This window comes from Acanthaster planci, linkage group LG11 (genome assembly GCF_054643075.1).
Source record: "Acanthaster planci isolate LZ-2023a linkage group LG11, COTS_SCS, whole genome shotgun sequence".
NCBI classification, from domain to species: domain Eukaryota; kingdom Metazoa; phylum Echinodermata; class Asteroidea; order Valvatida; family Acanthasteridae; genus Acanthaster; species Acanthaster planci.
The window spans coordinates 17,278,984-17,302,291 of record NC_141787.1 but is presented as its reverse complement, the minus strand read 5'-3'; the positions used below and the strand labels follow the sequence as shown (position 1 = coordinate 17,302,291).

The 23,308-nt window shown below is 38.7% G+C and overlaps 1 protein-coding gene across 2 annotated transcripts; it reads right to left on the bottom strand.

Moving 5' to 3' along the window:
• Nucleotides 1-38: 38 nt before the first annotated feature.
• LOC110976340 (ribonuclease 3-like) lies at nt 39-23,231 on the bottom strand. Of its 2 annotated transcripts, XR_015427162.1 has the most exons (27): nt 23,152-23,231; nt 21,017-21,678; nt 20,261-20,542; nt 19,795-19,944; nt 19,472-19,673; nt 19,169-19,316; nt 18,839-18,987; nt 18,407-18,574; nt 18,039-18,197; nt 17,596-17,907; nt 17,048-17,190; nt 16,669-16,876; nt 16,003-16,110; nt 14,816-14,954; nt 14,213-14,333; nt 13,818-13,917; nt 13,211-13,429; nt 12,688-12,741; nt 12,252-12,355; nt 11,528-11,633; nt 10,900-11,047; nt 10,567-10,649; nt 9,950-10,053; nt 9,385-9,477; nt 8,423-8,469; nt 8,048-8,248; nt 39-176 (listed from the first exon to the last, which is right to left on the bottom strand). XR_015427162.1 is itself a non-coding variant. In XM_087143116.1 (26 exons), exons 2-26 carry the CDS (start codon nt 21,640-21,642, stop codon nt 8,139-8,141), a joined length of 4,083 nt encoding a protein of 1,360 aa, XP_086999242.1. In that variant the 5' UTR covers nt 21,643-21,678; nt 23,152-23,231; the 3' UTR covers nt 6,232-8,138. The 2 variants fall into 2 exon arrangements, 1 of the variants encoding a protein (XP_086999242.1); XM_087143116.1 differs by lacking the exon at nt 39-176 and having other exon boundaries at nt 6,232-8,248.
• Between the last annotated feature and the right edge of the window lie 77 nt (nt 23,232-23,308).

Here is a 23,308-nt window from a genome sequence, read left to right as displayed (position 1 = left end):
TCACTCGGTATGCGGGGTAAAAGATGTCCACACTGTGAATGTAAACTTGACGTTGAAACGGAGCTCAGTCGTACACGCATGCGTCGTAGGGACGATGCCTGGCACATAAAGAAGATCACAGCATAGCAACACTCAACACGCACCAATGTTCCACTGGTATATGGATGCAAAACCATCTGCAATAGAACCAAAAGCAACATGACGTGAACAGTGAGGCCTGCAGAGTGACTAGGCGGCACTACTGGTGCCATATTATGCTGGTCTCTGGAAAAACCGATCTCATCATCGGTTTTTATGTCTACGCTACAAAGCATGCGACCTCGATCGCCTGAATGTTGTTTGTGACAAAACGTGCAATTGTCATATTGTACGTTTTACGAATCATCGTGTGTGAAAGTTATCAGACTTGTTGACATGTAAAAAGAGACATTTGTGCAAAACCAATGTCGGGTCCTTTAGTTATCACTTTTCAGTATATATGGTACATCGTTTGATTGTTTAGTTAATGAATCTTCCAAATAAAACAATATCGGACATTTCTTTATTCTTCAGCAATGCAACGGCAAATTCATCTCCAAGTGAACAGTATGGGGAATGTTTATGAGTGTAATGGAAAGAAGAATTTCATCTTTCACCAACGGAAATTTTTCATATCAAAACACAAATGTGAAACATTCATTATTTGTTTGAACAATACCTGCATAAATCCTTTTTCTCTGGTTGTTTGGAGAATAGAAATATTAATGGTCCCTAAGTAGGCCTATTCTGTCCGCTACTCTGCGAATCAGATTCGTGTCTAAAGCACCTACTGGTCGTTTTGTGTAATGTTAGACTGGTTCCCGTCCCTATATTATTTTCCTTTTTCTTACTGTGAATGACATGAAATGGGGGTGAGAGCCAGACAAGGGAAGTTCTAGTCAACGGTGCCCGATGAATAGAACGAATAATGCAATGACATGTGATCAACGATCTACCAATCAGATGACGGGATTTATGCAGTAATTTCATAAAATCGTAGAAACAGTGAAGAGCACTGCCAGCTACTACTTTCGTTTCAAAGGACAATTTGAAACGTGGGGACACGAATCTGTCAAGCAATTGGAAGAGACAATTTTATCCATTAACGGCCTGGGGCACCAAACTTCCATAGAAACGCTTATGCAGAGCTACGTTATGGGTTCGATCTTGCCGCGCCATGTTGGTTCCCACCAGGCCTTGCGCTATCCAGCGTAGGAACGGACATGTAGGCCATGGAGTCGAGGTTGTCTATAGGCACCTTTCCATAATTATGTACATTTTATGGTGCGTTGCGTAGGCGATGCGTTCATGCGTTTCACTTTCACGGACACAAAAATCGTCTCCATTAACATAACACACGACCCGTGTGCGTTGCGTTCACCCCAAGAGCGATGTTGATGGATACGCAACGCTTGGCGCAAGAGCTGACACGAATATGTAAAGGTGCCTTTATACAGCGATGCTTTCAGTGGAGCCAATCTCACAAGTGTTCTTTTACAAGGCATGGTCTGCATTTTTTGGTGATTTGAAAAATTTCTCGGAGAGGTATTCAACGCGCTGGAATTGGGTAGTTCCCTGCTTTCCGGACCACCTTCGAATCAAATGTTTGCAAGTTAGCCGAGCCCCATAAATAACCATATGGAATTTTATATTGAGTTCCGCCTCAAGATTTTCGCGTCCCGCGTCCATTTTGTATGTTTTAAATTGGACAATACTATTTATGTCTGTGGAAAATACCTCCCAAGCTGCGTTGACGCGATTTTACCGCCAATTTCATAGAATAACGGCTAAAATAAGTTAAGCAAAGACTTTTGCCAGCAATTTGCAATTTTTGAACGCCCCAGCTCGTTTTTTTGCTTGAATGCTACCGATAAGTCAAACCCTAAGATGATTATATAATCTTCATATAGTCTTTCTCCCCCCAGATCGTCCATATTCTTTGATTCGAGACAAATAGCAAGGATTTTATACATGATCATCATAAATGTTGAGACCACGGTGGAGACATAACTTCCCTAGATCGGACACTACAAAATATTTGCTAGTTACAATCTTTGAATGTCACATATTATCCTTGTCGTTCCTTCAAGTTTGAAGCACATGCTTGAAAATTCCTGTTTGAACAGCAAGTAATCAACAGAAGAGCACACAACCCCATTGGGATAAGCGCCTGCTGGATGGGTGTCGTTGGCATAGGCCTAAATTGTTACACAGCGGTTCGACTTGACGTTGAGTTGTGAATTTTATGAAGTGCTTCATGATAGAAACCGCGCGCGTCATGTCGACACTTGTGCGTGCTTCTAACAGCAATAGAGGTTTTTCACGTGACGTAACAGAACGGGCAGAGGTATCTCGGGGAACATACCATTTTTCATGTTCATGGAGGCGTGTGCATTTTCAAATCTGTACTGTGTATCTTTTTAGCAGTTTCATGTACGCCAGAATGTTCAGAGACTTCGAAGGCACGCGCGTTTCTACGCATATCCGTGTAAACTGAACGCTAACCGACCAAAACAAAAACAAAGGTCTTTAGACGCAACGTTGGAAACGCCTTTTAAATTGTTTTCTTGAAAATGACAGCTTGCCACACAGGGAGTTTAGTCCCGTAACCATCTGTAAACCAATTCATCAAAATCTTCGTCAGTTCCTTTTTGGATTACTGCAAAATATGATGGACTGAACCTTAATGAATGGCAACATACCCAGCTGTATCATTAGTAGAGTATAAAGAACTGTTTCTTGGAGGGACTACAATTAGATTGCCAACATATCGAGCATCAAGGGCTGGTTAGTTTCAGAAATTCTGTGAAAATGTGAAAAGACAAACAGCAACAAACTCTCTTTATTCACCCACCGTATAACTAATCAACATAACTGTTTGTGTTGAACAATCAATATCTTGTAAATTGAAGCGAAGTCGTAAACAAGGAGCTATATTACACCATTTAATAATACAACCATAAATCTATATCAAATGATTTAATATAGCCCCTTGTTTACAACTTGGCTTCAAAATGCTCCAGTACACCTTGGCCGTCGGGACTCATAAAAAGCTTGTAGTAATCAATAAGAATCGATATTTCAGAAATCGATTGCTTGACATAACGATACGACAGTTAGAAGTTACAGGTTTTGCATCCTTATCGTCGTAACGTGATGGTAGTCGCTCCCAGGCTTGAAATCTTGGATACAACCATCTCGCCATGTGCATCACATTGCAGCATGTGCTGTACGGAGGGTGGGGGACGAGGCACGCCCCCAAGCGGAGGTCCGTTGTGTAGACTGAGAAATGCGCACATTTTACTTACGTGCCGCTGTTCACCACCTTTCGGAGCCCCTGAAAAAAATGCGCGCATTCCAGGGTCTTCCTTAAAAGTTCACCCTCCGCTGTTTGGGAGGGCCGTGGGGGGGAATGTTTCACTACTAAATCCGCATTATTTCACAAATGGACTAACAATGAAAGGATAATCACACAAACGAGGAACTGGTTACATACTTTTTTCCTAGATAAAAAAGAACATTGATGGAACCCTAGTGTGGTTCCGTGCGTGGACCTCTTCGAAGTCTGTCTCGTTAAAACGTGACACACTTTCAAGCGCTCGACGCTCCCTCCCCCGAGTTCCCATTGAACAACAGATGCCCTACACGGCGGTTTCCATCAAAACTCACGCACCTGCCGTTCCAGGTTTCCTGCATACATCATTCATAATTCTTCTCTGCACTGTGCTGCCACAATATTTGGCTGTGCGCCGTCAAACCTTTTCCACAAAGACCGCTGTAGGACCCATCATTAATTCCTTCTTATTAATACAGGGGTAGAAAACCCTGTCAAATTTGAGCAAGTTCGTCACGGTCTATTCATCGAATAAGCCTGGTTCTACTAGTGTCTTGATTGCATCAGGCGTCTGCCAATCTTGTTAATTATTTCTCACGGCGCCCCAGATCTTTTATCTTTTTATTTCTATTTTAGATGATGGATGTCATTTTCATGACAACATGACTTATTTATGAGTTGGGATCAGCAACTTTCGATTAAGAATAGAGACCTGGAAATAAGTGAGGTGGCATAAGCCTACGCCCAGGAGTGAAGGAAAAGAAAAATACCAAACAAGCAAAAATTAAAAATTTACAAAAGTTACCATGAAAACAGACAAGTGCCAAACCTCTAGATTGCTTTCACGTGCTAGAATGTTTCAGCCATTTGTTAAAATGCTAAAATGTTTTCAAACACAACTGCAGTAGAAATTTAAGCTAATTATTGGATTGAGCATGGGCCACTTTTTAATCCTTTTTCTGCAATTCCATAGCTCAAGGCTATTTAATATATGAATATGTTTTCCTGCACATTTTCAAACTTTTTTTTCATTTTTAAACTGTTTTTGTTCAAATTCCTTCTCGTAAGTTCACAACGTTTTCAATTCCATGTTTAATTTTGTCTTGGATCGTGAATTTTTTACATCTTGTTCAAACCATTTCATACATTGGCCAAACAGTTTCGAGAAAGACAGTCCAATACCCTCGTCTGCAATTGACGAGCGTTCGCAATTTCGTCACTTTGAAATCAATGCTGCTATCTTCCATATTTTAACTTTTTCATTTATTCATTTCCAGTGACGTAGAACTGCGCTGGAAATGGGGGGGGGTGACTTGCCCAGCCATGGAAATTTAAAAAGCGTGGGAAGAGGGGGGCACCGTATACACTATACATGGGCGATGTACATAATAAAGATGTACGTCTGCAATATGTGTTACATTCACGCAGAATCTTACATCAGAAAGGTAAATTTATGGCTTTTGACGATGTTTTCCCCTTTTAAGTGATAATGCAAACATTTCAGTCGTTGGGAAATCAAAAAAATCTTCATAAACCGCTACATTTTTTTAAAAACTCATCATAAAAATGTGAGGGATGATTCAACAGCGCACCCCCCAAAAAAGTGGAGGGATATACTCCCCCCCCTTTTACACCCATGTACTTTATTTTTGCGTTTCTGTTTAACGTAGGTCTTTCATCTTCCACATTGTGCGTCAACTTGAAGAAAAAGGGTACACAAAAAGGCAAATGGAAACACTTTCCATTACTTTCCAACAGACTTTCCATTCCATGGAATAAATAAATAGGCTTATGTCCTTATGAAAAAAAGAAAATGTATTTATATTTTCAAATCTTTCAGAAACAGTTGATTCAGTTCTTTTCTTGTCCTTAAAACTGGTTGCTCAGCCTACAATTTCTCGTCTTGCAACACACCGTGCCTAGTAGGTCTGTAAATGGTTGTATACATTCTATGAACCTGATCAAACATTCTTGAAATAGACCGAAAAAAGACGACTTCAATCTTTACATTATGTAGAGACTAGAGTAAACAAATTACATTCAAATATGACGACATTGAATGAACATATGTGGAAAAGGATCCACCACTGATCATTTGGAATGACTGATTCCTAAATTCGCTGAAGCATTTGCATCTTCCAGTCCTCTCCAGACGAATTAAAAGTTCAGAACTTGGGAACGTTAACAAAAAATGGTGATTATTTTATTTAAGTGACATTTTGGAAAGTCTAGTGTATCTTTTGACTGAACGATTGAGAAGAAACGTCCGAACTCAGTCACACACAAAAAACCAACGTTCCTTGGTTGGCATCGCTCGTGAAATGAGCGTCAAAGTACCCGTTTTTTTCCGTTTGTTTTGTTTTTTTCATCAAAAAACCCCCGTCCTCTCAAGGACGCTGTAACTGATTACAATTTTCGATTTTCGGTTGAAATCATCAGCGAAAACATTAGATTTTTTCGATTTGAACATCTACTTGAAAAATTGGCTGGTAGGTAACGAGATACTACACACACTGTGAACTGCATCAGTGTTTGGCAAACATGTGGAGAGATATTATACAGGAACGCGTTAAGGGGAAAGGCATCCACAGGAACCCTGTACATTTAACACTCAGCCAGTTTTGTAAATTGTTTAAAACTCACGCTACACTGTCTTTTACTGCATTGCTAATTCTGTTGGTTTTTGCTGCCTTTAAAAACGAAATTTGATTCGAGTTTTGTATTTGAAGAGAGGCAGGTGAAAAAGAATAATGATGCTGAGTGATTCTTATATTGTCACGGGTCAAAATTCTTCCCTTGTAATCCAACAGCAGCAATTATCTAGTTAAAAAGAAAAGACCAGAAAGAATAAAGCATACCTTGTTCGAAAGGCTAATACCTTCATGTACATTATTTGTGTTTTGTTTTTAATTTCCAATCAGACACATCATCTGGTGTTCGATATTCTATATCTTGCAGATGATTCCATTTTTGGTCAACATTCTTGCAATCAACCTGTTTGCAATCAAGCTCTTTGTTGGTAAGACCAAATCCCAATAGTTTAACAAACTATGCCCCTTTCATACCTTAAATCACCTTAACTTCGGTATTTTCACAAGAAAATAACGATGATAACTGTGTTACTTCATCGCCAACATATTCAACATTGAAAAACCTGGTTCTTATTTGTCCAATTTTATAAACTTCTCAAATTCTTGAACGATACCTTCCACTTCAACTGTAACTGTGTGAGAATTTCAATGAAATTCAAACACATTAATAATCAGAATCTGGCTTGCTGGAACATATTTATGCAAGCACAAGCAGGTAGCTGGCATGTGCATAATAAATAGCTCAATTAACTGTGGCTAGCCAACTGTATCAAGGGTCAACAAAGCCTGTCTGCACCCCAGTGTCTACAAATTCTGCGCACATGACTGCAAAAAATACAAGCTCTCTCAGTTCTTGTTTACTTAAAAAGACATGTAAATACATGCCATCAAAAATCTCGATGACAATGATTTCCAGAAAGAATTATGCATGCACGGTGCAGGTATTCGAATGAAGGTTACATCAAAAATTACCTCATTTCTCATAAACCTGGTTATGTAACATCTCTAAGATGCAACCAGGAAGAGGAAAATGCTGGTAACAACGAATGAAACAAGTATAAGAATATTAACTATAACATGACACAAAAATCAAAACGAACACTGCTAAGAAATCAAATGCTTATACATAAATATAGTTATAACATCACTGATATCTACAACTACTTCATTTTCTGGACTGTCAGAAACAACTGCCATGCATAGTTAATGATTAGAAGCTACCTGAAGGAACAACTTCAACTCAACATCAAAGATGAACGACATAAAACTTAATGGTCCTAACATGTTTTTAATAGTCAGGATGTGCCCATTTTACGACTGCATAAACAAATCTAAATCTGCATATCAGGGTTACATCCAGTAAGGATGCAGCAGCCTACGGCTCAAGCATTGCAAATCGTCAGGATTACATTTACCCATGGACCTTGTAATTTACCAAGTTACGTAGTTTTCCATACATTATTCAGCAGGATAAAACCTATGACCGTAAAAGCAGGAATTCATAGGAACAAGAAAACCTATCCTTATCACATATTTTTGTCACAGACTATTAGATTGCACCCAAACATTTTCATGAAATTTAACTCATGTCTTCCACATTTTTTTAATATTGAAAACAGTGACAACTTTTAACAAGGAGAGTACTACCAGGGATTCGAGAAATAAGAATAATTCTGCTTCTTAAGACAGTAAAATGAATATTTGCAGGTTAACTGCGGTGCCATGTGATCAAAGTCAAACTGCTAAAAAAGAAAACAAAATCCAATTGAGCAAGAAAAGCATTCGAAAAGCATTCCATATGTTGTCTGCTGATTAATTTGCTTCCACACGATAATCTTCAACTACAAGTCCATTTTCAGTTATGGGTTTCAGCTTGAAATTTCTCGACTTGGAATGGGAATAATGTTTTGTGACCAAAAACAGAATACCTTCTGATGCTTCTCACAAGAAGAAAGCTTGACACGACTTTCTTATCGCTTCAAGCCCACTGTTGTACATCTCAGACTTAAAAGAAAGCATCTTTCATGCTGAATGAAACAACCATTCAAACAACTATCAACTGTGTGAAGCCTCTTAATGAGTGAAATTAAACTGAGACAGTTACCTTGTATAAATCTTGTGTTCTCCTCTGAATCTCTGTGTAGACAACAGGTTTGAAGTTGATGGAATAGGACTGATGAAGGTTGACAACTTCCTCAATTCTTATCTCTTATCCTTCTATGATAATCTCTCTCCTTACTCTTACCATCTTGCTTGTATTTCCGCTCAACAACCATCCGCTGATGGTGAAGTTGTGGGAAATTATCTACAGATAAAAATATGAAATTATAATAAAAGAACTAAATGTCGTTGAGGGGTTTTATCTTTGTGAATAAAATCAAAGACAGCTTGGCATGTTTACTTAACTTTTTGCTTCACTTTAAATAAGGAAAATGAGGAAAAGATAGTGTTGATGGATGTAAAACAGACTTTTACTTACAATTATGAAGGGCATCTTTTGCTGCCTCCATCTGTGCATCTTGAGTACTACAAGAAATGTCAAAAAATGTATTCATATAGTTAAATGGTTTAAAATTTATTCTATCAAAAATGAAACACGAGCTAAGTTACCTTCATGCTCCATAGCATGGTGATAGATTCAAAATTTCATTCCTACAAATTTGGCTTAGACACGACTACATTTTTTTATACCAAGGTATTCATGCCAAAAGTACCGCAACATTTACCGCTACATGTATTGAAGTATTCTTTGTGCGGCATCAAAATGCAGCGGTAATATGCCAACCCTCACTGGGAATGTTAACTACACGACAGCGTTGAGGTTGTTGTCAACATGGCAAAACTCCTAAACTCAAGTATTATCATTTATCAATCAATTTATTTTCTAATAAAAATCATTTACATAATGGAATAATAAAAAACAAAGATTAATTTTGCAAACGATGTTTTGAGGCAAGAATGATGTATTTCAATACATGAAACTATAAAAATGGAAATGACCATGACAAAGCACACTCCTGTGAAACACAATGATAGCGGCAAATAATACAACTTCAAAGGCTTTTGGCTGAAGGGTTGGCAGCTGTTCAAGTTTCATGTTACCAACTTGAGCTGTACAATTATATATCGTCCTTCTACTGTAACTGACAATGCAGATGTGACACTGGATGATTTGGACCACAAAGAATGGAATGAAATATGTTGATAACTGGTGGCTTTCTTTTAGTTGAAAAGAATTTTGCAAATATTCTGAATACATTAGCAAAATTACCATGGAATTGAAATTCCATACTGAATTTAACAGTATTTTGGTATCTATGGATCATCAGTTGGTATGGTTTGGTATTGAACAAAACTATAAATTTTGACCAAATACAGATTTTACAATAATCACTGTCAACCAATTAATGGAAATCTCTTCCACCGGCATCTGTGGCTTACTTTGAAGCACATCCCGTGCCTAGTCGCTTGTCTCTGAAGTAAACGGCAACATTATAGACACGGTTGTTGGTTGGACCATGCTGACTGATGACTCTGAAGAGAAAAATTCACCAACAGGTTGATGTGCCTTCACAAACCCAATATGAATTTGGAAAGGTCAACAGACTTCGTACACCGTCAACACATTGCAAACTCTTGGAGGCACACTGCTGTGAATCGCCATATTGGTTTTACGTTGCATTTCAAACTAATGTGGAAGGTTTAGATGAGGATGAAGACAAACTGAGCCAGAACAATTACAAAAAAGTAAATGTCCATCATACACACTGAATGAAGTCAAAATATTCTTGTTTCAAAACTGTCCACACTGCTAACAAAGAAAGAGGATTGTGATGTCAGTAGACTGCTACTGCCGAGATATGTCTGATGTGAACAAGAAAGACACATCAGATTCACAAAATGACTTGCACTATACCCCCATAAAGGATACCTTGGGTTTTTTTTTCAGAAACTGAGCAACAATAAAACATTTATCAGAGGTGCAAACATGAATTTCAAGACTTACTTGTACTGGGGTACGTCTGGTTCCTTGCCTTCTGTTCTCAATGTCAAGCAGCACTGTTGAAGCTGAGACTTAGCATCATTCCAGTGCTGACTATAGATGAAATCCTGTGTCAATTATCAATGATTTAAAAAGTAGGTCACTTCAAAACCTGGGAAAAGACACATTCTTGACACAGTTGTCATATCAGTCAAAATCTGTCAAATTTCCCATATGTGTCTGTGTACTGGGGGAAATCAAGTGGAAGGAATTTTTGACTGTTTTTGACAGAGCAAAAGGAGGGTTTTAATATATTGCTTTTAAACTTCTACAACGAATAATATTAAATGGCAGGTTTTATGTTGGAGACAGAGTATGAGCAAGTAAATTATTCCCGCATTTACATGAAACAACTTCAGAAAATAATTACAGTGTAATACATAAAATTGAGCGCTCAGAGCAACCCACATTCCTGTGGGAATTAGCAAGTCCTAAACCAAGCAAAAGCCATTATGGAATGAAGCCAACATTCAGACACTTTCTAGTAAATGGATCATCAATACCAAACAGCAGGATAACAGTGTGAAAGGAAGGTTAAACTGGCTGCTGGCAATGATGAGAGACGAACAAGTTAGGCATACCTTGAGTCTTGGGAAGAAACAAACTTTACAGAAAACAGTGACTGCTTCAATACCCTGATCCACGTACATAGCACCAACAAAAGCTGCAAAATACAAGTAGGTCATTATCTTAAATGCTAAATAAGGTCCACAACTTTGGTGTCAAATTCATGCATTTTGGAAGATCTATTTTCTTGAACATCTAGGACACTTTCGCATCAAAATATAACATAGCATGTTTCCAAATGTTACCTAGAACTCTGAATTTAATCATAAGAGAAATGTTTAGCCATTAACACCATTTGATAAGAAATATGGCCTCTAAAGAGATGTTAAAGACTGATGGCAATTTACCTTCAAGAAGATCAGCAAGGAGTTTTGTTGGTAGAGGTCCACCATCTTCTAGTGTACGATTCTTTGCATCAATGATATAAGCTGACATACCAAGGTCTGATGCTACTGTTGCCTGTGTCTTGTTGTTGACAAGAGAACTTCGCAGCAGCTAGTAAGAAAATAAACTTGATTGAAGTTTGATTGAAGTTGGTACATTGTGCAATTGACTGATTGAGAATCAATGGGCTGATCAACTGATTGAACTATGGACTGATTGAACTATGGACTCAATGATTAATGGAATGGTAGACTGATTACTGAATTGATACATTGCTGGAATTATGAATTGCTAGACTGATAGATTTCAGGTTTGATGAGTTAAACGATTGGACAAATGGATGCTGAATCAATCAAATTAAGAGATTGACCAATCAATTAATCAGATTGACCCGGCAAACAATTTAATTGATTGACCAATTGATGATAGGATATGATCAATCACTCTATGGACAGGTAGAGGGATGGAAAGGTAGGAACAAGTTCATTCAGAACATAAGCAGAATTTATGACTAGAAAATGCGTTCCATGAAACTTTTATAATAAGTACAAGAGTGGACAAACACTGAGACACAAGGACACAGCTACTCACAGATAGATGCCCCTCATGATGATTAGGGAAGTGTTTATAGAGGTAGCTAGAGGTGATGAGTTGTAACACAGTGTCACCTAAGAATTCCATTCTCTGATTGTGACCTCTGAAATAGACATCCAACAAATCAAATGATTGACAATGAAATCAATGAAGAATGCTGTGAAATGAGAGAGAGAGAGCAGTGTGGGCTACTGACATGGGCGGAGATTCTGGGGATATATCACCCCCACTTTTTGACATGGGGAAAATCATCCCAAGCCTTTTCAAGTTCTTGACTATATGCGCACCCTTATAGCCTGCACCACCGACTCTGCACTTGGCCGTGTCATGATCTCACCTGGGATGGAGGCTACGCTGAGCTTTCAGAAAGCATCCCCCACAAGTAACAAGAAATCTCCACCCACGGCAACTGAAAAGAACCACTTGGAGAACTTTGATGGTTCAGAGAACCAACTCACCAATTCAATAAAAGCCAAAGTATGCAGACAAAAGTCTGCACTGCTATTTGCTGACTGAATGCATAAAAGAACTGCACTTGGAGTAATTTACCAATATCAGAGTTAGGTCTGCAATGGAAAATGGCACCTTCAAAGTAATGTCTCCCTTTTTACCCCTGGAGCACAGTATTTACATAACAGATGTATGCCACAATCCTCAGAGTTTAAACTATTCTTACTCAGTGAGGCCTTACACTAGTCAAAGAGTGACCAACTGATCATACCTTGTGAGGTTAGTATAGCTCATTGTTCGCTGTGTAAAAGCTCTCGCAAGCAAACGGATGTGCTTAAACTTGATTCCAGTTGATTCCTCAAATTTCTGCAACATCTTCAAGGATTTAGAGGAAAAAAACAAGATATAACCAATGATTATTTATAACAAAGCTTGACTTAAACCCTCAAATTAGAAAGGAATATCACAAAGTTTTTAGACAACCCATCACAACATAGTTACACAAATTGAGAAAACATATAGTTTTCACTGAAATTCACTCAATTAATATCGCCAGAGTGACGTTGAAGCAAAAAATAAAGACCCCTGCGTTTGTGTATCTGCAAACTATTGGATATACTGTAGGCCCACATGACCAAACAAGTCAATAAAGTTTGTTACCCTAGAAGGATGGACTGCTACTTCAGAGAAAAGTAGAGTTTCTATACCTGTAAGATGTTTGAATACTGAATCATGTGTCGATCACCTTGTGGAAACTCCAGCTGTAAAGATCAGAAAACAATTCAAATGGACATCAAAGATAAATGAAGACTTTTAACAAGTTTCTGACATTATGAAACTGGGGATATTCTTCCCTCTGTTAAAGTGAGAAGTCTTGGGTTTATAATCCAGATGAATCTTGTGTACTTTTATCAGCTGAAAATGACCTAAATGTTGTCATTTAATCTTGCTCGGACATTTCAAGTACCCTGTATACCTATTGCATCTTAATTAATTTCTACTCATCTGAACAATGATTTTGTAATGAAGTCAGTATGTGATAAAACAGCAATGAATAAATGTCTCATCATCATGCTGCATTCGAGAAAAGTAAATTCTTATACAAAAACAGGATCGATTCTTTTTATTTCTACATTTATATCCCAAACTCTTTGGGTCAGACAGCTTAACACTCAAGAGTTGACATGGTCAAGACATCAAAACCTTTCATTTGGAATGTTGCCTGTGTACCTGCAATGGGTGTTTAGGGTGCTGCATCCAGATTCTTCTTAACTTCTCTAAATCAAATAGAAGTTCACAGAAGATACGCCTAACCACTGGTATTCCTCCTTCCAGGTAGAGTGCCCCCATGAGAGCCTCTAAGCAGTTAGCTAGAGCGTGTTTTAAGTCTGAGCTACGACACAGGTCAGGTCCATGAGCATACAACAGGAAACGCTCCAACTCCAATTTCTTGGTGAATAAAACATAAAAATCAAGCAACTAATGGAGATTGTTGCCAAAAAAAGTTAACCTTCTCCTGCAGCTTAATAAAATTGTTTTTTCCCAATTTTGTTCCTTAATTACATTCAGCTGTTAAATACAATTAGTTTTAGATCAGAGCACAATTTACTTAGCTGATCAAACTCAAATGCAATTTTTCAAAGTATTTCTTAATTATATTGACAGTCCACACTGGCTGCTCTCATCAACCATTTAAAAAATAAAAGATATGCACTTTTGAAAATTGCATTTTGTGAAGAGCTGTCACCGAAGCTGTGAACCAGAGGATTATATCAAGTTGCTGGTAGTCTGTCTCCCCTCTATTTGATATGCTTTCTGTAAGTTCAATTCCACTCACCTTAGCTAAGACAGCTAGATGTTGGTTCTGTACTATTGCCTGTCGGTAAGTCGCTAATCCTCCCTCCTCCAGATGTGGAAACAGATAATACAAATGAGTACTATGAGAAAACAAATTTGAAGATAAAATTACCTCAGGATTCTCAGTGCCAAAGGGTTATTTTCTCTAGATTTTTCGTTTAGGAATTATTAAAGATCTATAGCTTCAAAAAGATAAATGTATGCAGATAAACAAGGAAAGGGGAATTTGATGAAATACACAAAAGGAATATGCAGCTTCTGAATAGTTACAAGCCATGTATAAACTATGGAAGTAATCTTCCATTTCTTGACTGCCTAAATCAACACACATAGTAAGCTGAATACGAAGATGTTACTTAAGAAATCTTGGCTGACCTTGTGACGAATTCTACCACAGCGTCACCCAGGAATTCTAGTCTCTCATAGTGATGTATGTGGGATGAAAGCTCTTCAGGAGTAGCCATCTCAGACATGATCTTGATCAATGTATTGATACCTGTCAATAACAAAATAACCCCCTTTCAGACAGGTGTTCTAAACCAAATGAAAAGCAAATTTAGAATAAAGTACAGCAAAAGTTTGACATCTCAAACAATTAGGAGCAACCAGGCATGCTAGCAGGTGAAAGATCGACACTTGAAGGTGCTCGAAATGACACCAGAGTGATTTGGTTTCAGACGTCACTCCACTCATGAGCCAAACCCAGTACAAATGTATGTATAAAGTTCATCTGACTGAAACCAAAATTTAATTGGGTTGACCCAAGTCCCTCTTAATTCTATTTGGTTCGGCGCAACTCTAGAATGCCTGCCTGAAACGAGGAACAAGTCTGCCATATTGAATATATTTAATAAAGGTAATCAGTGTTAATTCCAAAGATGTGCCCACTCAGGGCATGTTAGGGATTCATGAGAGAGGTGATGGGACAGATGCATTGTAGTTAGTTACAGCAGCAGGATTTAAATCTCTGCTCCTCACCTTTTTTCCTTGATCTCTCCACCTGTTTCTTCTTATCTCCATAGTCAGGTTGCCGGATGCCACAGTTATACAGTGAGTTACGGACATGATCTGGATTCATGCCGTAAGTGAGGCGATATGATGGATGTGTCATAGCATGCTAAAAATGGATTCAAAATTAAAAAGCACCAGACATTGGCTACTCACAAAATTGCCATTAGGAAAAGAAAAAAGTCTCCGGTTTCTGGTCAGGAACTGGCTCCAAAAGTGGTGTGGCAAGGCAGCTTTTTTTTTTCTTTTTTTTTTGCCCTCACTTTTTTTCTATTAAATGATGTATCTAACGCATAATGTCCATCACCACTGCATGTGTAAGTATTGCCGTTGCCAACAATGAAATAGACTGGCCCCCTTACTATTTACCATTTAAAAGCCTTTTCAGGTTGTAGATGTACACAGGGCATAAGACCACCTCATCTGTCTGGTTCCCAGATGTAAATGTGTGATACAGAAATTGCGTAATCTAAAAAAAAAGCCCTACTAAATGTATGGGGGCTTAGAGGGACTCCTTTACTGTACGTATTACTCAACCATACCCCATCAAAGACACGTTAAAATTACGCAGTAGCAGGATTCTCGTAGATCAAGCAAGTGTGGCAGCTTTGGACATCATATTATACCAAATAAAAACTGTTTCATTTGGTAGACTAGTGTGATGTGCGTGCTGACCAGAAACCAGAGACTGATTTGGGGGAGCCTTCTAGGTTGTTGGGTAAATATAACAAATTGCTTGACTTTGGGAAGTCATATTAAGGGATGAAAGTTATGACAATCTTACTTCATGAATACATGTATTCATCTTACGCCTATAACTACAATTCCTCTAAAAGAAGTGTACCTCCAAATCAGAAATCAAAGATTGTGAGGAAGGATAAAATTCATAATGGGATGATTTTTTTATGAGGACTTAGATTTCACACCAATTCTGAATGCCTCATGGTCAAATATTATTTAGTGGAACAACAGAATATACAGAAAGAGGCAACTCATGTGTCACATGTCCTTGAATTGTTTTGATAGCCAGACTTACAATACGAGTAGAAGCTTCCTAAATTTTAATATTCAAGTCTAATTTGTTCAAGAGTTATGCACAATTCAGTCTTCAAAACTGGACTTGGAGAAATAAGAATTTCAACATCTCATGATCTTACCTTTAATAAGACTCTATCCTTGAATTTGTAGCCAATAATGTCATCAATGTTGTACAAGCAGTTGAAATATCGGATGTGGTTGACCAGCACTGGTAGCATCATTGCATGCTAAGAAAATCAAACAACATTAGGAATGAAGTTAGAATCAAGAGTACAAGAGTAACAGTTAGAATCAAGAGTACAAATGTATAAGTTAGAATCAAGAGTACAAATGTATAACAGATAGAATCAAGAGTACAAATGTGTAACAGATAGAATCAAGAGTACAAATGTATAACAGATAGAATCAAGAGTACAAATGTATAACAGATAGAATCAAGAGTACAAATGTATAACAGTTAGAATCAAGAGTACAAATGTATAACAGTTAGAATCAAGAGTACAAATATATAACAGTTAGAATCAAGAGTACAAATGTATAACAGTTAGAATCAAGAGTACAAATGTATAACAGTTAGAATCAAGAGTACAAATGTATAACAGTTAGAATCAAGAGTACAAATGTATAACAGATAGAATCAAGAGTACAAATGTATAACAGGGAATTAAATCCTATGGACACAACGCCAGGTTAAGCATGTACTTATCTCACTAGCCTCTAAACAATTAAGGCTAACGAAATGTCATGCTACAATTTCAATTAAGATTTCTAGAAAAACCATCCACCTGGCAAACATCGGAGCCTATTCCTGTCATCAGCATATCCTTGCAGCAGATCTCCGCTGTGACTTCACGTGTCATGTGACCTTGTAAGCGCATCCTCTGTAACTTCTTCTCTTTCTCAGCTAGCTTCTGTCGATCCTGAAGGCTGACTTTTGGTTTATTAGCTAGCAGATGATTCATCTTCAAGTAGGATTTAAACAGGTTCTGATAACTACAAACAACAGCAGATGACAAGAAATGAACTGCAAGAAAGGATTTCCCTTGTCTTTGACCATACTCTATTATTTCACTTTTGTGACAAATTTCTGACATAACTTGTAATTTGACTTGTTTGGACTTATAAGGAGATTTAATTTGAGGCATATACTCCATGTGTACTTACTCTTTATTGCCAGCATAGCTGAGCTGAGCCGGTCGCAGTCCAAAATGTACAATTGTTGGATACTTGTCCTTGATGTCCTTTGTGTCGTCAGGTTTCTGTTCAACTTCCCTGTCTACCTGATCAACACGGACTGAGCTAGGCTTCTAGCAGGTGTAAAGTAGGGAAATATCAAACCACATGAGGAAGTCCATTCACTTTCCAAAACTCAAAACTTTCTAAGCAACACCAAGGTACTTCTTCAATGAGAAGTTCTGTGCTTTGTGCACGAACAACTGAGAGGTGCATGTAGACAAATCATTTGAACTTAACAATTCAAACTTGAAACAAGACGGGTACATGTCACCTGATTATCCGTTAGGCAAACACAATAAACGTGAAACATCCTTTGCAATATTGATAGATACATGTAGGTCTTCCTGAAGGTGGCCATAATGACTACTTATACCAATCTGCTCTCATTTCAGTTCCTTGCTATTTCATGACAAGACAGCTTCAAAGACCAGTTTCAGCTCATCATTTTATCCTTCTATCCCTAGTCTACTTCTTACCTTTCCAGGACAAGTCACGATCATTCCTTTCAACTCCTCTGCATACCGTTCCCAAGTTAACTGATTACATTCCAACCAATAATTCAAATCTTTGGCTTCAACGACAGGTCGACTCATCTGTAACAGGTGTTGGATTACATGATGCATGGATAAAATCTCCTTGCCATTACTTGGTAGTTGCCGGGCAAACCGTGGCATGAAGTGGAAGAAACGACAGCCACCAACTTTACTGACGAGCTCAAAATCGTAGAGTTCCAAGATCTCAAAGAACAAAAAGTCACCAAACAGGTCCAGTCCTTTCACTGAAAAATTCTACAGAAAAGACGGAGGAAAGAGGCAAAATGAAACATTTTGATCCCATCAATCTCAATTCCTCTTGGGCCACTCCTTGGCTTCACACACCCCTCAGTCTCTCATCACTTAAAATTATTCATTCTACTCACCTCAGGCATGGGCTCTTCCATGAATATGATGGAATATTCAATGTTGAAACGTACCACCTTACAAGGAGGGATGTTGTCTAACTTGCAATGTGAAAAGAGCGAGAATCCTTCAAAGATGTATTCCCTATCATCATACTCAATAACAGTGGGTTGATGAGTCTAGAACAAACAAACAAAAGCATATGACTATTGTTGATGTCAGAAAACTCCTTGTAAGAAAGAGAGAGATGCTAAATAATAATGAGATTTGCTGTGCAAGATACTACCACAAAGTAACCGCAACATTTAGGCCACTGTTAGGGTCTACTTCTAAATTTACTACTTTCTGGATCTTTTTGTTCAAAGTATGACAACATTTGTTTTCTTACCAGGAAGTTTGTACTCGGTGCCATTGTAATACGATAATGATACAGCTTGCCAGCATTGTTGGAGTATGGATCACATGGTGGAATAGGCTTCTCACCCGGATAGATGTTGTGTCGTATGCCAACTTGTCTGGCTTTCTTACTACATCGACATAATGGTCCATCATTCACCTGCAAAACCCAAAAACATGGAACATTTTTCAATCCAAAGAATCCCTGAAATGATGTACATGAACTGAAATATATTTGGATTAAAAACTAACAACCGCTTTGCCTCCAAACTATGATTTGCTTGGTTGTGGCTTACCTCTCCTAGATCATTGAACCAAAGGTTATCAGCCAGTCTAGCTGGATGCTTGGTTGTGGCTTACCTCTCCTAGATCATTGAACCAAAGGTTATCAGCTAGTCTAGCTGGATGCTTGGTTGTGGCTTACCTCTCCTAGATCATTGAACCAAAGGTTATCAGCCAGTCTAGCTGGATGCTTCTCTTTCATTTTAAGGAATGCCAGAGGATCACCTCCACTTTCATCCTCCTCCTCAGAAGATGAAGATGAACTTTCATCTGACATATCAGCATCACTATCTAAGGGAATGAATGAACAAATAAGTAACTCTTCTTTCCTCTTGATTTTTGACATGGAGCACAAACCGTTACCAACATTAACACAAAACTGAAAGTTACTTTTAAAGTTCATCGATAATTTTGGTTGTAAGTTCCAAGCCAGTCCCCAGAAATCATAGTTCAATCTCTTCACCCTTGGTACCTTTATGGACATGCCAGTGGACATCTGGCTGAGGCACTTCAAGCTTGGGTTGTACAGCTCTTCCTTTTGGTCCTCTGTTGACAATCTCTTCTTGAAATCTGCCCAACAAGTCTTTGAGTTTATCAGTCGCAGAAACTGAAGATTGATTCTGCAACATGGAAATCAATATGAAGAAACTTATGAAGTTAAATTAAATTTGCCATTAAAAGCAAAAATGTCAAAGGTGGTCCATTAAATTTTAAGTAGGCAACAAAAGCATTAAAACGTAAAAAGTAAATGGGCCGACTTGGGAGAGTTTTGTACCTTTTGCATTTTAGGATCTGCAGAGTAGAAGTTTCCTCTAGGTGAACATTGTATCCAAGGTGGATCATCTTCAGTTGCAGCATCATCCATCTTGTCACCTTGATCAGCACCAGCAGTTAAAGTGAGTGGTTTGTAGGATTCCTCGAGGGCGGCTGTCTTAGCTTCAAGTTCATCCCATCGTTTAGTTTGGTTTAAGGGGGATCTGTAGGCAACAATTACATCCCACAAAATGACTATTTAGTCTAAGAATTTATCACTTTTTCCTTACTGTTAAAACAATATTGCACATCTATCAACAGATGCCAAACTGATTAAGTTCATACCGTCTCCTGTGTCTTCTTCTGTCTGTGTATCTACTTGTGTCATCTTGCTCACTTCGTTTGCTTGGTGACTGAGATGTTCTCTGTCTCCTTAGAGAATGATCATGCCTTGAGCAGTCTGCCTTCAATTCTCCTGGAGCTGGTGACCTAGATCTTTTTCAAAGGATGAAAACTTCATCAACTTCCTATGCATCTACTCTGTAATTCCACTGGTTACAGATGGGAAAGTCATATCTACTGCCAATTAAAGTATGACTTCAGGCTTTGCATAATAAAAAAGGGTAGGTCTGAAAACTTAATTGGTTCTTCAGAGAATGTTCTTCAGAAAAAGGAGGAAATTTCTGTATTTGGTTTTTAAAATATCGCTCATCTTTAATATACATAAAAATGACATCTTGGTTATACTAATACATTGTACAATTTGTTTTGCATCCTGAAGGGAGGTAAGTAGAATGTTTTGAAATGCTACCTTGTTCTCCTAGATCTCCATTTTTCTGATAGTCTATGAGGTGACCTTCTATCATAGGGTGATCTACTACGTCTTGGGGACCTATTATGTCTTGAGGAAGAACCCCTAGCTGGTGACCTTCTCAAACTAGGTGATTTTTTTCTCACTGGAGATCTCAATTGTCTTGGTGATCCACTACGTCTCCTTGGAGATCTGTCTCTAGATGGGGATAATCTTCTTGACATTTGACGAGGACTTCTTGATGTTGCTGAACTTTGAGCATGGCTAGGCCCTACATTACTCCTACAGAGTGCGAAACAAATTATAGGAATGGAGAACAAATATGTCATTCAGGCTTCTACATTTTGCTCAGTGGGAAAGATAGTTTCATATGCCATCTGCTCTGTGCAGGAACAAAAGAGGGTGTGCTTTGAAATGAAATTCACAGTCGCATAGGCTCACAAGTTTATGCAGGTGTGATGCGGAGCACATTGTGTACAAGCAATGAATTTAGTGTGGCATATACGGTCTTCGAGTGTGTGCCAAATGTGTGCAAGAACCCGGTTGGAAAACTTACTACCATATCTTTCTGTCACCAGTGAGGGTACACTTCAGCTCAGGGTGGATACCCAAAGACACAACTTTGGGTTGATTTAACTATCTGACCAAGTAAATGCAAGAACAAATGAGTACAATGCAACATCACATCCAGTCATTGTGAATAGAATGCTCCATGGAAAATTAACTCCCATGGATTGAAGTGTGGGTATCACAAACCTTTTTGCCTTAATGCTTGATCTATCATCCCGAGTTCGACTCCTTGATTGGTCAAGATCTCGAAATCTCCCTGGTTGGTCATATCTTTGCTTATCTCTGTCATCCTTGCGATGGTCTCTTCTGACTGTTTCATTAAGATTCAAAGAGTTATCACTTTGTGGCAAACCAGTGGGTTTACTTGACTCCTGAGGTTTGTCGTAAGCCTGATCACGCACATGACCTGGGCCTGGATGTTGGGGCAACTCTGCTGGCTCTGGATACGGTGTGTAAGGTGGTGGGGCATCTAGAGGGATGGGACCTGGAGGAGGTATCAGCGGTGGAAAAGTTGGAGGAAATGGAGAAAAGCCACAATATCCAAGAGGAGGGAAGCAAGGAGGAGGAAACTGAGGATGAGATGGAGGACAGAGATTATGCTGTCCTTGAGCATCACCAGGTAAATTGTTCAATGGTCTAGTCTCCTGGTTGAACTGATCTGTTGCAGGACCATACCACATCTCCCCTTGATCTGGGCCAGGAAGCCGTTGTCGGGAAGGGTGTGAGGGTCTTGGGCCTCCTCTCATTGGTGGTGGACATGTTGGAGGTTGCCTTCTACCAAAAGTAAACTCTTGGGGATTATGGCCAGACATCGTCTTTGCCCAAGCAATGCACTCAACTTTGGAAACCTACATGAAATGAAAAGACACATTTCTCTGTTTATTACTTGTCATTTATTTTAGTCATAGTTTTATAAATACACGGTTGCAGTTCAAATCCATGGACCTTCAACACTGGCTTGCACAAACCTGGAATGTACAAGATCCCCTGCCAATTTGGCAAATTGTACATAGGTGAGACCGGCACAAAGCCCATGGCAGGAAAGGGTATACAGCAAGTCTGCCATCATCAAGCACTCCCACATTGAAGACCACAAGATCAACCGGAGCAAACCCAACCTCATCACCAGCATCAAGCACTGGCACCCGTTCGACATCAGAGAAGCCATCGAAATCATCAAGAACAATACAGCAGCACAAGACATCAGTTTCCACATCAGCAACATCTGGCATCCCATCCACACATCCCAGTCCAATGGGTCCCCTATACCCTGGGTTACCTTCCTCCACACTCCCCTCCCTCAGACTGACATGCCTCACTGGTTTGCCAGCACCCCAGTGACCTCAGTTGGATCCGGAGTTAGCATCCTCTTCACACCTCACTGCTCTCTACACACCATACAAGCTGCATCATCACTGTACCCTCCGCAGTGCATGTGCCGAGTGCTGCGGGTGCAGCCTACCTTGTTTTCCATTTTTCATTTTTTTTTTTTGCTTTTAAAGCTGAACATCTGAACTGACTAGTTCAGTTTAAACATGCCATGTTTGATGATTTTTGGTGCGGTTCAGCTGCCGCACTAGTATAGTGTTAAACATGACTGCATTCAAAACTAAATAATCAATATTAAGCACAGTGCGATCACCATAAAATTTGGCACAAATGTTTAGCATATCCATCTTTGGTCAGTTACATTTAAAATGGGATAGCCTGATAACTGTTGAGATTTTTATTTGAGATTCAAATTTGCTAGTAGCATGTAAAATACGGTCATAATGTTGCATTACAATCGAAAACTTCTCTCGAAACAGAAAACGAAAAATGAACACAATACATATTAAACACAGACAAAAATTACACTCTGAAACAGCAAGCACCCTGACAGAAAATGCATTTTTATGTTATCCCATGTTCCATGCATACTGTGAACAGTGCAAGAATTTAACAAGCAAGCAATGCTCCCAGTGCATGGCTTATGACGTTATAGTTTTTCAAGTTGTTATCTATAAATTTGTTCGGCATGTTCAGTGCAATCTTGACTCTTGAGCAAACTTATTGTACTTCCTCCTCAATGGAGTAGACCTATCCCATGAATGCATTTCTTTCAAAGCGAAATCATCTCAGGATGGAGTGGATGAGAAGGATCTACCAATACAATAAATTCGCGCAACATTTTTGAAGATTGCGCTGACATGGCTGAACAGGTTCACTGCCAAAACCCAACATATTTCTTTACCATTTCACTGACACGACTGACAAAATCAGACCACACAACTAACCGTTTTCAAAATCAATTAATGGCAGATAAATATTCTTTTTTTTACCTTGAAACATCTGTGCCAACAAAGGGAACTCTTGTGCAAGTTGCCAAAAAATGCTTGCTTCTCTCCCAATTAAAAAATAAATTAGTCAGGATCTGATGACTTAACTCAGACATACCACCAAATCCATGTCGAAGTCTAGGGACCAGCCTATGATAAC